The 16,389-nt window shown below is 35.8% G+C and overlaps 1 protein-coding gene across 1 annotated transcript; it reads left to right on the forward strand.

Moving 5' to 3' along the window:
- The first annotated feature begins 8,210 nt into the window (after positions 1 to 8,210).
- Positions 8,211 to 9,040, forward strand: LOC129879838 (uncharacterized). Its single transcript, XM_055953559.1, has 2 exons — positions 8,211 to 8,843; positions 8,960 to 9,040. The coding sequence occupies exons 1-2, from the start codon at positions 8,211 to 8,213 to the stop codon at positions 9,038 to 9,040; spliced, it is 714 nt and encodes a 237-aa protein (XP_055809534.1).
- The last annotated feature ends 7,349 nt before the right edge of the window (positions 9,041 to 16,389 follow it).

Genomic DNA, 16,389 nt, shown 5'->3' on the forward strand with positions numbered 1-16,389 from the left:
TGGAAAATGTGTCCTCATTTTATTAATTTGTATTGTAGGATGGATTCAACTCCCCAAATACCCAAAATTAGGATGGTCGAGGGTGTCCCGTACAAATTGAAGAAATGGTGGGAAAATTTTAGCCCCATCGAGAAATCAACAATTACGAAAAAATTGGGCTTTCTCCCTATGCTATTCAAGGTCTCCCCGAATAATCATGTGGTTAGCGCATTACTTCCATTTTGGGATCCAGATCGTGTTGTGTTCGCATTCAAAGACTTTGAGTTAACACCCACATTGGAGGAAATCTACTATTTCACTAGTTTGAAGTATCGAGGAAGAAGTCAAATTATCCCACACGGTCAATCAGGGAAGAAATTTCTTCGATACTTAGGATTGAAAAACACTAGGAAACTAGGGTGTTTCAAACACAATTGGGTTTCTTTGGATTACTTATATGGGCGGTATGAATGTTCGGACAGTTACAAGTTATTCAGAAAAGAATTCTCTTGCACCTCTACCCATTGGCAAGTTAACCGTCCTATTGCATTTGCTGTGGCTTTACTAGGAACCTTGGTATTTCCACAAGAACATGGGAAGATTAGCACTTGTATATGTTATGTGGCTAAAGCACTTTTCAAAGGAGTCGACGGAAAGGAAATCACTTTGGTTCCTATGATTTTGGCTGAAATACTTCGAGCCCTCGGAAAGTGTAAAAGAGGAGAAGCAAGTTTCTTTGAAGGTTGCAATCTTCTTTTGCAAATGTGGGCGATGGAACATTTTTACCAACGTGATGACATGGTAGACATATGTTTTAGTAATACAAGTCATATTAACAGTTTTTATGATAGGATGAAAAAATTTGTGTCTCCAGTTGGTACTAATGATTGGTACGAATTCTTGATTTCCCGCACTAGTGACCAAATTCAATGGAAATACCCACTACTCTCATGTCCTATTGCATTCATCAGGTGTAGAGGATTTTAATACATTGAGCTCATTGGATTGGAAGGTCTCCAACCATATGCCCCAATATGCGTGCTTCAACAGTTCGGTCAAGCACAAATGATTCCTCTACAAGCAAATATGAAATCTTCTGAAATTTCCTTCAAATCAGACTTTAAAGTCCCTAGAGTTGATAAGATTCTTCATGAATGGGATAATATCATCACGCTAGAGGTAGGAGATGGACCAGCAAGAAGAACTCCAGAATATCAGGCATGGCTTTGAAAAGATCGCAATAGCATAAGCCCGGAAGGTGAACATGGCTTTGAGGATATTAGGACAACGATTTGGATACGACACTGTCATCTTGGAACCAAAATAGTTACACCAGAAATGTGGGCTCAAATGGTGAATATAATACATATTCTGGATAATGCGAGAGCAGGATCTAACAATGTTGGAGCATCATCTTCATCCACTTCACCATTTTGATTAAGAGCAAGAATTAGGCTAAGTCTTTGTTTCCATTTTTTGTCATCTTTCCATGTATTTTGTTGATTATTGTACCCTTTTATTGTTGTTTAATGAAAATTGGATCTTTTGTCTTCCAAACTCAAATTATCTCAAGTTAATGGCTTGGATCAACCTATCATAAATCTCGTTATTTGGCATTTAGGCCCACCTTTGGCATAAAAGAGGTCCCGTGCATATTAGGTCGCATTTGTACTATTAATTTCTCTTCTTACTATGTAATTTATTTGCTATGTGGTACATATTCCCTTATTTGCCAACACTATTTGCCTAATTGATTATTCGATTTATACTAATATATTTCTTTTCTTTTAGTTTTACAGAGGTTTCTTTTTCCTTTCTAATTTATTTCCCCAAAGGTTGATTCGTGTTGACTGCGAACTGGCGGATCATCCATACTTTACTAGATCAAAAGGCCGATCACCCGCCGATATGACTGGTTCAAGTGCATCCGATCAAGATGGTTTAGGACTTGTCACTATCCCAAGAGATGAACCTGAGGCTTCAGAAAGAAGGGATCCTATTTCTTATAATGAACATATTGCTAACCTGATACAACAAATGGCCAATATGCAAAGAGAGATCTATCGACTTCGAAACCTTACCAATTTGTCCATTAGCCTAAATACACCACTTCCCGAACATGGGGCAGATGCAACTATTCCACCTGTTGACTCTTCCTCGCCTCAAGACTTCCCTCCAAATCCTTCCCCTTTTAAAATCAATATGACTGCTCCTAAACAACCCGTCAACCAACCACAAGTCAATTTCGCAAACATCAACTCACAACAAACCAATCCACTACCTTTCACTACCCCTTATGTTTCCCAAACTCTAGTCCTCCAAACTACACTTACCCAAGCTCCACTCACTGAAACTAACCCACTTACCCAAAAAGCCCCACTCACCCAAACCAACCCGCTCATCCAAAAATACCAAACGATCCAACATATACCTGTGACACATACTACAACTCCTAACATGCAATATGTGCCACAAGTATACGTAACAGAAGCTCAACCTTTCGTTACTCCAATACCAATCATGCCAGAAGTCGATCCATATGAGGAGATGGAGAGAAAGGCCAGATCAAAAACAGATGAAAGTATAGCTAGGGAGATTCGTAATTTGAAAAAAGCGTTCAAAAGTATCCAACTTCACAAGGAGTGCGAAGGGTTTGAGTATGAGGATTTATGTGTTCATCTTGATGTTGAGTTGCCTGCAGGATATAAAGTACCAAAATTTGATGTGTTTGATGGGAAGGGAAATCCACGAGCTCATTTAAGATCGTATTGTGACAAGCTAGTTGGAGTGGGGAAAGATGAGGCCATTAGAATGAAATTATTCATAAGGAGTTTGACAGGAGAAGCATTGGATTGGTATACAAGTCAAGATCCAAAGAAATGGCATAGTTGGAGTATCATGGCACAAGATTTCATGGATAGGTTCAAGTTCAACACTGAGGCCATACGAGATAGATTCTATTTGATGAAATTAGAAAAAAAAGTCGACGGAGTCTTTTAGAGAATATGCCATGAGATGGAGAGCAGATGCTTCAAAAGTTCAACCTCCGATGACAGAAAGTGAGATGACCTCCCTTTTTATACAATCTCAAAAAGATGCAATGTATTATGAAAAGATGATAAGCGTGGTAGGACAAAAGTTCTTTGAAGTTGTAAGGATGGGAGAATTCATTGAAGAAGGTATTAAAACTGGGAGAATCACTAATTTGGCAGCCTTGCAAGCAACAAGTAAAGCAATTTAGTCAGATTCAATTGGAGGAGCCTTTAAGAAGAAGAAGGACGGAGTGTCCGCTGTCATGACCATCCAGGAACGTAGACCAAACCAAATGTTAACATACCAAAACCCTTTACCCCAACCTTCATACCATAGTCAGTATACCCAAGTCCCTCGGCCATATTACAAGCCTTCTGTCGCCCCTTATCCAGTTTACACCACTCAGCTAATATATTATCCATCCAGAGCCCCCACTTATCCAAATCCCTCACAATACCGACCAACATACCCATCTCAATCCCATTATCAAACACAAATTCGCCCATCAAATCCACCAAGGCCTCGCCCAAACTTTGAAAGAAAACCACCCAAAATCTATACACCTTTAGCCGAACCTTTATCCCAATTATATGAAAGGTTGAGAACCGCAGGGATACTCCAACCAATCCAAGCACGAATTCCCAACCCCCTTCCCGGATGGTATGATGACACTAAGCATTGCGTCTATCACTCTGGAGCTGCTGGACATGACACCGAAAACTATCTTACTCTCAAGGACAAGATTGAGGCATTAATCAAAGAAGGAGTTATTCAACTCAGAGGTGCTGCCCCCAATGTAAATAACAATCCTCTTCCAAATCATGAGAATGTGAACATGATCACCATTGATGAAGAATGCAATTTGGAAGGGACTATTTTGCCAATCAAAGAAGAGAAGAATGTCATGGCATCAACCTTTATTGCTCCCATTATCACAATCCAGGCGCGAGCGCCATTTGAAGTGGAAGTTTTGGTTCCTAAACCTAAGATTACGGTTTTGGTTGCTCAATCAACTCATTTTGATACTAAAGCAGTTCTCTGGAGTTACTCAACTGACACAAAGGACAAAGGAAAAGGAAAGGTGGTTGTAGAAGCTGCTGCTGCCGGAATGACAAGATCGGGGCGATGTTATTCCCCTGAAGGTGTTGCATGAATCGTACCGAATAAGGAAGTTAACCAAAAGAGGGTTGTGACAGAAGCTGAAATAGAGGATTTCTGGAGGAAAATGCCAACAAAAGAATATTCTGTTGTTGAACAGTTGAAGAAGACTCCGGCCCAAATTTCCTTGATGTCATTATTGATGAGTTCTGAAACTCACAGGAGCGCTTTGGTGAAAGTTCTAAGTGAAGCTTATGTTCCGGCCAATATCACAAGTGAGAATCTTTCAGCCATGGTAGGGCAGGTTTTGGAAGCAAACAAAGTCTGTTTTCACGAAGAGGAATTACCATCTGAAGGTTTGGGACATAACAAAGCATTGAACATCACTGTCAGGTGTAGGGACAAGTTTGTTTCTAGAGTTCTGATTGACAATGGTTCAGTTGTTAACATATGTCCTTTCAATACCCTTCGAGCTTTGGGAATTAATATCGGGAAGATTCGTGAAAGCCATGTGAGGGTTAGAGGTTTTGATGGAACACAAAGGGGAGTCATTGGAGAAATTGATTTGCCACTGCAAATTGGGCCCGAGGAGTTTGTGGTAGAATTCTAAGTATTGGACACACCTGCTAGTTACAATTTACTGCTTGGGAGGCCTTGGATCCATATGGCTGGTGCGGTCCCTTCTACCCTGCACCAAAATTTGAAATTTGTTTGGAACCACCACGAGATTATTGTTCATGGAGAAGGTAGTTATTCCATGTATCCTGGCAATTCAATTCCTGTTGTTGAAAGTATGGAAGAACTGGATGGGTCTGTGTTCCATACTAAAGAGATTATGTGTGTCCATCAAATCGAAAGGGTAAAGTTGCCACGTGTGCTTATGATGGTGGCTTGGGAAATGTTGAAGAATGGTTTCATGCCTGGTCGAGGTCTTGGAGTGAACTTAGGGGGAATAGTGGAACCAATTCAATTGACGGGCCAGAAATACACCTTTGGTTTAGGATACAAGCCTACTCCTGAAGAAGTCTCATTGGCCGATCTAAAAAGGAAAAGTGACATTTCATTGCCCCATCCCATTCCGCACTTAAATCAGTCATTTTCCAAGGCATATATTATAAAGGAATCAGAGGAAGACGCTGAAGACACCCTCGTGGAAGGATTCAAAAACTTATTTATGGAAGAAGTGGAATGCAACATGATCTTGGAGGATTGTACCGAGTTTCCGACCATACGGGATGTGGAGCCTAGAGATGCTTTGAACAATTGGACTTATAACCCATCCCCGTTTCCTCGAAAATCTTGGTAGACATTTGTATTAGAATTAATGAAATAACATGATTCAAAATTGAGGCCTAAATCATGTTTAAGAATCTTTAAATGTTTTGCCTCCACTTTTGAAATCTTAAATGCCACATCTAAGCCATATTTTCTGCTTTAAATTTCAAAATTTTGTACTTAATTATAAATTTTATTTATTTATTTTAACTCCCTTTCAGCTAGTAAATTAATGAATCTGCCAATACCGAGAATGTGACATGTAATGAAATGAGCAAACAAATCTCAAATACCAAGCAATCGTTTGCGGAATATGAAGAAGAGGTGCAACCTGAAGAGTTGACTGAAGATTTTGAACATTTTGAGAATAAAATAAAGCCAAATTTGGATGAAACTGAGACGGTAAATTTGGGAGACTCAAAACTAATAAAAGAAACAAGAATTAGCATCCATTTGACTCTGTCTCAAAGAAAGGAACTTATTGATCTTTTGGGACAATATATGGATGTATTTGCATGGTCTTATGATGATATGCCGGGTCTAAGCACAAACATTGTTTCACATAAGTTGCCGACTGATCCATCTTGTCCCCAGTCAAGCAAAAGCCAAGGAAGATCAAGCCTGATCTGAGTTTAAAAGTTAAGGAAGAAGTTTCTAAGCAAATCGATGCCAACGTCATCCGAGTCACAAAGTATCCTACATGGTTAGCTAATATAGTGCCAGTGCCAAAGAAAGATGGAAAAATCAGAGTATGTGTAGACTATCGAGACCTCAACAAGGCCAGTCCAAAAGATGATTTTCCACTTCCAAACATTCACATACTTATTGATAATTGTGCAAAGCATGAGTTGCAGTCATTTGTTGATTGCTTTGCAGGCTACCATCAGATTCTAATGGATGAAGAAGACGCTGATAAAACGGCATTCATCACACCTTGGGGAGTGTATTGTTATCGAGTAATGCCTTTCGGACTCAAGAATGCAGGAACAACATACATGAGAGCTATGACTACCATTTTTCATGACATGATCCATAAGGAGATTGAAGTCTATGTAGATGATGTCATTATCAAGTCACAAAAGAGCTCCAATCACCTCATAGATTTGAAGAAGTTCTTTGATAGGTTGAGGCGGTATAATCTGAAATTAAATCCTGCAAAGTGTGCATTTGATGTCCCTGCTGGAAAGTTGTTGGGTTTCATTGTGAGTAGGAAGGGCATAGAATTGGATCCTTCAAAAATAAAGGCTATTCAAGACTTGCCCCCTCCAAAGAGTCGAAAGGATGTAATGAGTTTTCTTGGTCGACTAAATTACATTAGTCAATTCATTGCACAGTCGACTATAATTTGTGAACCAATCTTCAAGTTGTTGAGGAAAGATGCTGCCATTAAATGGATTGAAGATTGTCAACAAGCTTTTGACAGAATCAAGGAGTACTTGTCTAGTCCGCCCATCTTAGTGCCTCCAAAACCGGGGAGACCATTGCTACTATATATGTCAGTATCGGACAATGCATTTGGATGTGTGTTAGGACAACATGATGAAACTGGGAGGAAAGAACAGGCTATATATTACTTGAGCAAGAAATTCACGCCTTATGAAGCCCGATATACTTTATTGGAACGCACTTGTTGTGCCTTGACTTGGGTTGCACAAAAGTTAAGACATTACTTATGCGCGTATACCACTTTTCTCATCTCAATGATGGATCCACTCAAATACATATTTCAGAAGCCTATGCCAACGGGAAAACTGGCAAAATGGCAAATTTTACTAAGTGAATTCGATATTATTTATGTCACTTAGAAGGCCATCAAAGGACAAGCGCTTGCTGATCATCTTGCTGAAAACCCTGTGGATGAAGAGTACGAGCCTCTTAAAACTTATTTCCCTGATGAAGAGGTGTTATTTATTGGAGAGGATATTTTAGAAGAATATCATGGGTGGAGGATGTTCTTTGATGGTGTTGTAAATTCTAAAGGAGTCGGTGCTGGGGCAGTGCTTGTCTCAGAATCAGGTCAACATTATCCAGTCTCAGCGAAATTCAAGTTTCTATGCACTAACAATATGGCGGAGTATGAAGCTTGTATTCTTGGACTCAGAATGGCTGTTGATATGAATATACAAGAATTGTTGGTTATAGGTGACTCAGACTTATTGATTCACCAGGTACAAGGCGAATGGAGCACCAAGAATGTGAAGATACTCCCCTATTTGCAATGTGTAAAGGAAATATGCAAGAAATTTATCAAGATAGAGTTCAGGCATATTCCTAGAGCTCAAAATGAATTCGCAGATGCCTTGGCAACCATGTCTTCTATGATTCAACATCCAGACAAGAATTACATAGATCCAATCAAAATCAATGTGCAGGATCAACCGGCCTATTGTTTCCATGTGGATGAAGAAATGGATGGAGAACCATGGTACTATGATATTGTGAGGTATCTCAAAGAAGGAGATTATCCAGAAGGCATAAGCAATATTCAAAAGAGAACACTGCGGAGGTTTGCAAATCACTTTTTCTTAAGTAGAGAAATCCTTTATAGGAGGACTCCAGATTTAGGTTTATTAAGGTGTGTTGACTCCCAAGAGGCGAGCAAGTTGATTGAAGAAATACATGGGGGTACTTGCGGGCCACACATGAATAGTTTTACTTTGGCAAAGAAGATTGTGCGGGCCGGATATTTCTGGATGACTATGGAAACAGACTGCATTCGCTTTGTGAGGAAATGTCATCAATGTCAGATTCATGGTGATTTGATCCGAGTTCCACCGAATGAACTCAATGTGACAAGTTCTCCTTGGCCGTTCGTAGCCTAGGGCATGGATGTCATCGGTCCTATCGAGCCAGCCGCATCAAATGGAAACAGGTTCATTTTGGTAGCTATCGATTACTTCACAAAATGGGTAGAAGCATCCTCACATAAGTCTGTGACAAAAAAAGTGGTGACAGATTTTGTTCGCAATAACATAGTTTGTAGATTTGGCATCCCCCATTCGATTATAACAGATAATGGAGCTAACCTCAATAGCGGTTTGATGCATGAGATATGTGATAAGTTCAAAATCATTCACCGCAATTCTACTCCTTACCGACCACAGATGAATGGAGCAGTTGAGGCTGCCAACAAGAATATCAAAAGAATATTGCGGAAGATGATTGATAATTATAAGCATTGGCATGAAAATTTACCGTTTTCCCTCTTTGGCTATCGCACCACGATTAGGACTTCGACTGGGGCAACACCTTATCTCTTGGTTTATGGAACAGAAGCAGTATTACCAATGAAAGTTGAGATACCATCCCTGAGGATAATCCAAGAAGCTGAGTTGAGTGATGCCAAATGGATACAAAGTCGATATGAACAATTGATGCTCATTGATGAAAAGAGAATGAATGTAGTTTGTCACGGACAACTTTATCAACATAGGATGGCCAAAGCTTTCAATAAAAAGGTAAGACTGAGACAGTTCAGGCCTGGACAATTGGTGTTAAAACGGATATTCCCGCACCAAGAAGAAGCTAAGGGGAAGTTTGCGCCTAATTGACATGGGCCTTATGTGGTTCACAGAGTGTTGACTGGAGGAGCGGTGATTCTAGCAGAAATGGACGGAAAGATATGGCCGAAAGCCATCAATTCAGATGCGATTAAAAAATACTATGTCTAGGAGCATTTATATTGTTTTCATGTAATATTGAAGAACTACGTTCCGACCTGATTCCCTTGGCGGGATACGTAGGAAATCCATATCGGGTCTGGTCACTTAGAAGAAATTACAAAGAAGATCCCATTGTTATGTACTATGAACTACGCCTGGCCTGATTCCCTTGGCGGGATACGTAGGCGGCCTGTATCGGCTTCGGTCACATTATGAGAAAATCTTCATTTCCCTCCTTCTTATTATTATTTCGTATATGATAATTACGTATAGTCTAGTTCATGTTGGATACCTAGGCAACCAGTAAAGGACTCGGCCCCTTTGTTTCAATTCTCAAGGAATGTATTCACGAATTACGTATGGTTCGGTCTTTTCGTTATCATGGTGAAATATCATTATCTCTCTTTACCAAAACCGGGACAGTTTTGCGGGCAACATTAGAAGAAGACATCAAGAAAATTGAAGAGTATGTGGGAAATAGAATAATCAGGTTGAAGAAAGACTCCAGAAAAGGATGTTTGCTTCGTTTCACGACATGTCGCAATCTAAAATTTTGCAGAAATTCTTTACTATTATATATATATATAATTTATCTTATTACTTTTAATATGAACCTTTACACCAAATATTTTCCTGTTATTTATTAGCTAAGATTTAGAATAGATGGGGATTGCAAGTCCAAATTAAGTTGAAAAAAGAAGGAGTATGAAGAGCCAAGGCTTCAAAGTCAATGCGAATCAACCTCCCCCAAACTCATAATTTTTCTTTGAATACAGGCTTGCCAGAATTATCGGCCAATAAAGAGGTCAACATATTTACAGCCTCGGGAGGATCATATGCTGAATGGTTTGAATTACTTATAAATTTATGTTTTAAAACAAGCTTCTCGAAAATTCCAAATATCTTGATTTCACAAATATTTTCAGTTGTACTACCTATGATATTAAATGCCCCGCATAAATATTCTCCAATGCACTCCACGAATACTTTCAAATAATTTTAAGTGCAATACGCTATACAAATGCTTTCAGATATCTTCGAACACATCGCACAAATGTCTTGAAATCTTTTCAAATGCACTGCATAAATGCTTTCAATTATTATCAAATGCACTGCACAAATGCTTTCAATTATTATCAAATGCACTCCACAAATACTTTCAAATATTATCAAATGCACTGCACAAATGCTTTCAGATATTATCAAACGCACTGCACAAATGCTTTCAATTATTATCAAAAGCACTGCACAAATGCTTTCAGATATTATCAAATGCACTGCACAAATGCTTTCAATTATTATCAAAAGCACTGCACAAATGCTTTTAAATATTATCAAATGCACTGCACAAATACTTTCAAATATTATCAAATGCACTGCACAAATGCTTTCAAACATTATCAAATGCACTGCACAAATGCTTTCAAACATTATCAAATGCACTGCACAAATGCTTTCAAACATTATCAAATGCTTTCAAACATTATCAAATGCACTGCACAAATGCTTTCGATATATTTAAACATGCTGCACAAATGCTTCTTATATATTCAAATGCACCGCACTAATGCTTTCTTATATATTCAAACGCACTACACAAATACTCTCAAATATTATCAAATGCACTGCACTAATGCTTTTCGATATATTCAAATACTTTATTGCGCTCCACGTGGCTCTCAATTGTTTTTTTACTGCTTTGCACAAATGCTTTAAATACAATTGCATAAAACGCTTGCAAAAGTTGCAATATTTGCAAAGACGTCGTTTTCATTAATCATTGACTTGAGAATTTGCAATCTTCATAAATTATTTGGGTTAAGGCCTCATTTCATTAATCATTGCTGAAAGACATCATTCTCATGAGTCATCGGCTAACCCTATTTTCATAAGCTTTATTTAATCATTACGGTTCGCAAGGCCGCATTATATATACTCGCACCCTAGAGGTAGGACTGTTCACAGTTTTGGTTAAAACCAAAACCAAACCGAAAATTTAACCAAACCGAATAAAAAAACCGACATTCAGTTTGGTTTGGTTTGGTTTGGTTTTAAATTTGAATAACCGATAATATTTAGTTTGGTTATGATTATAGAAAAAAATAACCGAATAAATAACCGAACCAAACCGATAATTATATACTTAAAATTTATAATTATTTATATGTATAATATTAGTTTTTCATAAATAATTAAAGATATTTTATACGTTTTAATTATTAATTTAATATTAATATACTTATTTTTAAGGCCCAACAATCCAAACCCAACTCTCAAGCCCAATTATAAATTCTAATAAACACTAAACAGCGGTCCAAGTCCAACAATCCAAGCCCATTAGCCCAACTCTCAAGCCCAATTCTAAATCCTAAATTCTAAATCCTAAATTTCTAATAAACACTAAGCACTTGAGCAGCAGGCAGCAACATAAAGTAAAAGTTAAAACTTTAAAACCCTAGTATCTATTTTCCTTTTACATTTTTGTTCCTCTCACGTTGGTTTCTCACAAAGTCACAGACTCACAGTCATAGACTAACAGTGAAGGCTCAAGAGCAACCTCAACTCCTCAACCCCAAGTATAAGATTGTCAAATTTTGAGAAGGTTTGTAAGGAGTTTTTCAAATTTTAAATTGATTTTAAGTTGTTTTCTTTTTTTCCGAATGTTTAAGTTGTTTCATTTTCTGTTTTGAACCTCTGTGGGTCGTGAGGAAAAAAGAGCTTCATAAGAATTTGAAGAATGTAGAGAGAGAATATTTGAATTATCTTGGCTAGTCATAAACCGAATAACCAAATAACCGAATCAAACCGAACCAAACCGACAATAACCAAATCCGTGGTTATTATTTTACTTGATTTGGTTATGGTTTTAAACATTTAATAACCAATTAAATTGGTTTGGTTATGGTTTTAATCAATAACCGACCCAAACCGAACCATGAACACCCCTACCTAGAGGTGTCATTCCCATAAGCTTATTGCATATTGCTTTATATTTAATATTTACTAATTGTCTTATCAAGTTTAAGTTTTGTAGAAATCGCAGCATAACGTGGAATTGTTTCTAAGCAGTGAACGGGGGATGTTTGTTGGAAAGTCAAACTCACCAACAATGGTCATGAATCTACTCTCGAACTCTACTCAACCTACTTCCATAATTCAGGTTTTAAAATCCAGTCTCGCCATTATTCGTTATTGGGACGATTTCTTTGGGGTTAGGCTTTACTTCGTTCTTCCCAATATTCTCGCCCCTTGTCGAGTCCAGGTTTTTAATTCAACTTTATTTCTTTATATTGTCAATATGCTCCCTTTTGCTTCGCTTCATTTTTCATAAACTTTATTTCAACATTGATGGCCGGGACAAAATTGGCTATTATGTCAACTTCTTTACCCAAAAACTCTTTCATCGTCTTCGGTCAAAGAGGGACAGCTGTTGACACTCAATTTTTACCTTCAACAACGTAATTTTTACAAAAAAATAATAATAATACAATAATAATAAAATATATATATAAAATTAAATAATAATAATAATAATAATAATAATAATAATAAAACGAAATATACATATATGGTATCATCATTTTAAATTAATTTCTCTCTCTCTCTCTCTCTATATATATATATATATATATATTTATAAAATAATTGTTGAATATAATATATTTTATTATTTATTAAAAAAAATTGTTTCAAAAGATTTTTATTTTAAAAATAAATAGCTCTGTTAATTAGTTGGATTTAATTAATAGACTCATATTTCAAGTTAATTTATTTAAACTGAAGTTAATTATTTACTTATATATATATATATATATATATATATATATATATATATATATATATATATATATATCTACCATACTTTGTACCTTTTTATTTATTTATTATATTTTCAAAATAATAAATAAATTATTTTATTTCATCCGAAAAATAATATAATATATAATAATATATTCCGCCGCACTTTTGTCCCCCTTTTTAAAAATAAAAATAAAAATAAAAATAATTAAAAAAAATAAGAAAATAATTCCATATTCATCCAACCAAAATAATAATAATAATAATAATAATTAAAAAATAAAATAATATATATATATATATATATATATATATATATATATATATAATATTCTGCCGTACTTTTGTCCCCTCCCCGTTTCCCTATACTAATAAAAAATTGACGCGTGCCCCCGCCCATACCCCTTTGTCTCTCTCTCTCTCTCTCTCTATATATATATATATATATATATATTCCGCTTTTTTTTTATTATTATTTTTTATTTATCTTTTTTAATAAAAATTAAAACATTAATATTATTTTAATTCACGCGTGCCCTGCCCATCATTCTTTGTCCATTTTAAATATATATATATATATATATATATATATTCACCCGAATTCCTATTTAAAAAATAAAAAATATGTATAAAAAATAAAAAATATGTATTCTTTCATCCGAATTTTTTTTTTTAAAATAAAAATAAAAATATATATATAATAAATAATTCATCCAAAATTTTAAAATAAAAAATATAAATAAAATATATATATTATTATATGTTTTCTCCCCCTTCCCATATTCCTATACCATTTTTTATTCCACGCTTGTCCCCTGCACATATACCCATATTAATATTATATCTCTTTTCCAAAATATATATATTCACATCCGATTTTATTTTTAAAATAAATAATTAATGAAATAAAAATAAATAATATTAATTTATACCACGCGTCTCCATATATATTATTCCGAAAATTACCATCTCTACTCGCAACCAGCAAACTCAACGAATCTCGAGTGAGATCAACTACTCCTAATTTCCTTTGACTCTCTTCTTATTCCACTACAGAGTATGCTTGATTCATACTTTAAATTGGTGTTCTAAGAAGAATATCACTCCTTACATGGCCATAAGTCTCATTTAATCGCATTAGGAATTGTAGCAATCTTTGATTATTCAAATGCAATATGTATTCACCTAATTTTGTACCCTTACAGATAGAAGGCTGAGGTGCTAGTAGCTCCAGTTCATCCCAGCAATCCTTCAACTTAGAGTAATAGATAGTGATTGAATCTGTACTTTGTGTCATCATGGCAATTTCTTTCCACAATTGATATATCCTAGTGAGGTTTGATTTGTGAAATCTCTCTTTAAACTCATCCCACACTTTTTTTGCAATTGAGGCAAGTACTATACTAGAGATTAACTCTGGCGCAACCATTCCACTGATCCATGAGAGGAATAGAGCATTACATCTATTCCATTGTTTTGCCAATTCTCCCTTGTACATGCTTCGAGTGTAGCTTCCATCAATCAGACCTATCTTATTCTTTCCCAGCAAAGCTAGTTCCATTGATCTACTCCACAATGTATAATTTTCTGGCTTTGTCAACTTTAAACTAATCAATATAGCCCCTGGTGTATCTGAAGACTGTAAAAATAGTGGATGAGTGTAGTCTATTTGTGAAATCTGAGTGGTTTCTTCCTACGACTCCTCTGAACTATACATGGCTCTAACTTTTGAGCTTTAACTACTGCGATCGATGCTCTGATACCAAGTTAATTTTTTTATCAATCTACAACCAACTATCTACCAAGTAAAAAGGATGAAGAAGAGAAGAAGCAGCAGTAGAGATAATAGAGTTTCATTTATGTTCTATATCTTTTTACACAATGCATTATACATGCTCTTATATAGAGCACTGTTAATTTGTTCTAACTTTGTAACTGATTTCTGTTAGAACAAACTAACAAAACTCAAAGTCTAATTTGTAACTAACTTCCAACTCATCAAGTAATCTCCAACTAACTTTTAGCTCAGCATTTAACTACTTCAACATTATTTAACAGGTTGCATCTCCTAAAATAATGTATAGCACTAAAAATATAACCACTTAGTTTAAGCAAAAGCAACAACATAGATGTGAGTGAATCATCAGTTCTCAATGTAAAAGGATGTTAGCGATGGAACTCTAAGCAGCCAATAGAAAATAATATTTTTCTTTTACATCAAATGTATAAAAGAACAGAACTCTTCCAGAATAGAAACAAAAATAAAAACAAAAATCTTCATACGTCAAGATAGACCCATCACACCACATTCTTCTGGAAGGAGAGAGGAAATTACAAATTACCGACCATTTAGCCTTTAAAATGGAACTATGGGAGATCAAGATTCAAATCTATTTTAAAAAAACTAGGCAGACTCTTTTCATACGTCTAAGCTTTGTTGAGCAAAGTAAACCAATTTAAGAGCCTCTCAAAGATTAAAAGCCTATTTAATTTTCTAAATTATGATTTTTGGCTTAGTTTAATTATTTTGGGTTAAAAATAAGTGCATAATCTTACCTAAACAGGCTCCAAGTTGTGAATATTTGTACATCACTTAGACATAGTTTTAAGCCTAACTATAATTGAAATAGTCCAACCTATGGTAGTATCATTAATGAACAATAGATAGGATGTGACCATATTTCCTCTTCTTCCAAGGCCAATCTCAAATCCACTTTTCATTCCACCATCTTCTTATTGTGATTCTCTGATCACTATGAAGAATATTTGAGAGGAAAACAACTCTATTTCACAAGAATAAAATTACAGAGAATTTACGCATAGAATTTCTCTCTACAAAAAACCTCACCAAACACTTTCTTCTTCTCACAATCTCTTCCTGAATTGTATTTTTGTGTGTTGTGTTTTACAAGTGAAATATAAGGCTCTATTTATAGCCTTAAAAATGTGGTAGGTGGTTGAATCTTCCATTCAACAATGGAGACTTCAATAATGGTGATTGATGGCTTCAACAATGGTGGTTGATGACTTCTGGAATTGTGGGCTTCTAGAATGGGTTGTTGGCAGCAACTGAACATATCACTTCTACGGTTCTATTGACGGTCTCTATTCCAATAAGAAAAGAGAAAAAATACAGGGTCCCTTTTCTTTATCCCCTTCGAATTGACGGTCTCTCTTCCAATAATAACTTTTTGTTTCATGAACTATGATCATGTTATGCTAAAAGTAGGAAGCTGTTGACTATAAAGTTAGTCTTAGATCGAGAATGATTTTGATGATTGACAAATAGGGGAAGAAATGAAAGGAACGGGTTGTGATGACATGTTCCTATCAGACCAAGTCCGACTGGATAAGGAGAAGGTCAACCACACGAACAAAAAGTATTAAGACGGTGGATGGAGCTCATTTATGAAAAGGGTTCATTTACATAAATTATTTTCTTAGAAGATTTCTACATGGAAAGAAACATCTAGGAAGGGCCGCAAACGGAATCCTAAAAGGAAAAGAGATCCTTAGAAGTAAGGACATCTTCTTGAAGAAGAAG

The sequence above is a fragment of the Solanum dulcamara genome, chromosome 2 (genome assembly GCF_947179165.1).
Source record: "Solanum dulcamara chromosome 2, daSolDulc1.2, whole genome shotgun sequence".
Classification (NCBI taxonomy): Eukaryota; Viridiplantae; Streptophyta; class Magnoliopsida; order Solanales; family Solanaceae; genus Solanum; species Solanum dulcamara.

Bases quoted from the DNA above. Each gene is read 5' to 3' on its own strand.
- LOC129879838 (XM_055953559.1), top strand. From the start codon at position 8,211: ATGGATGTCATCGGTCCTATCGAGCCAGCCGCATCAAATGGAAACAGG. The intron at 8,844-8,959 runs GTAAGACTGAGA...TGTGGTTCACAG, and splicing joins CCAAAGCTTTCAATAAAAAG to AGTGTTGACTGGAGGAGCGG.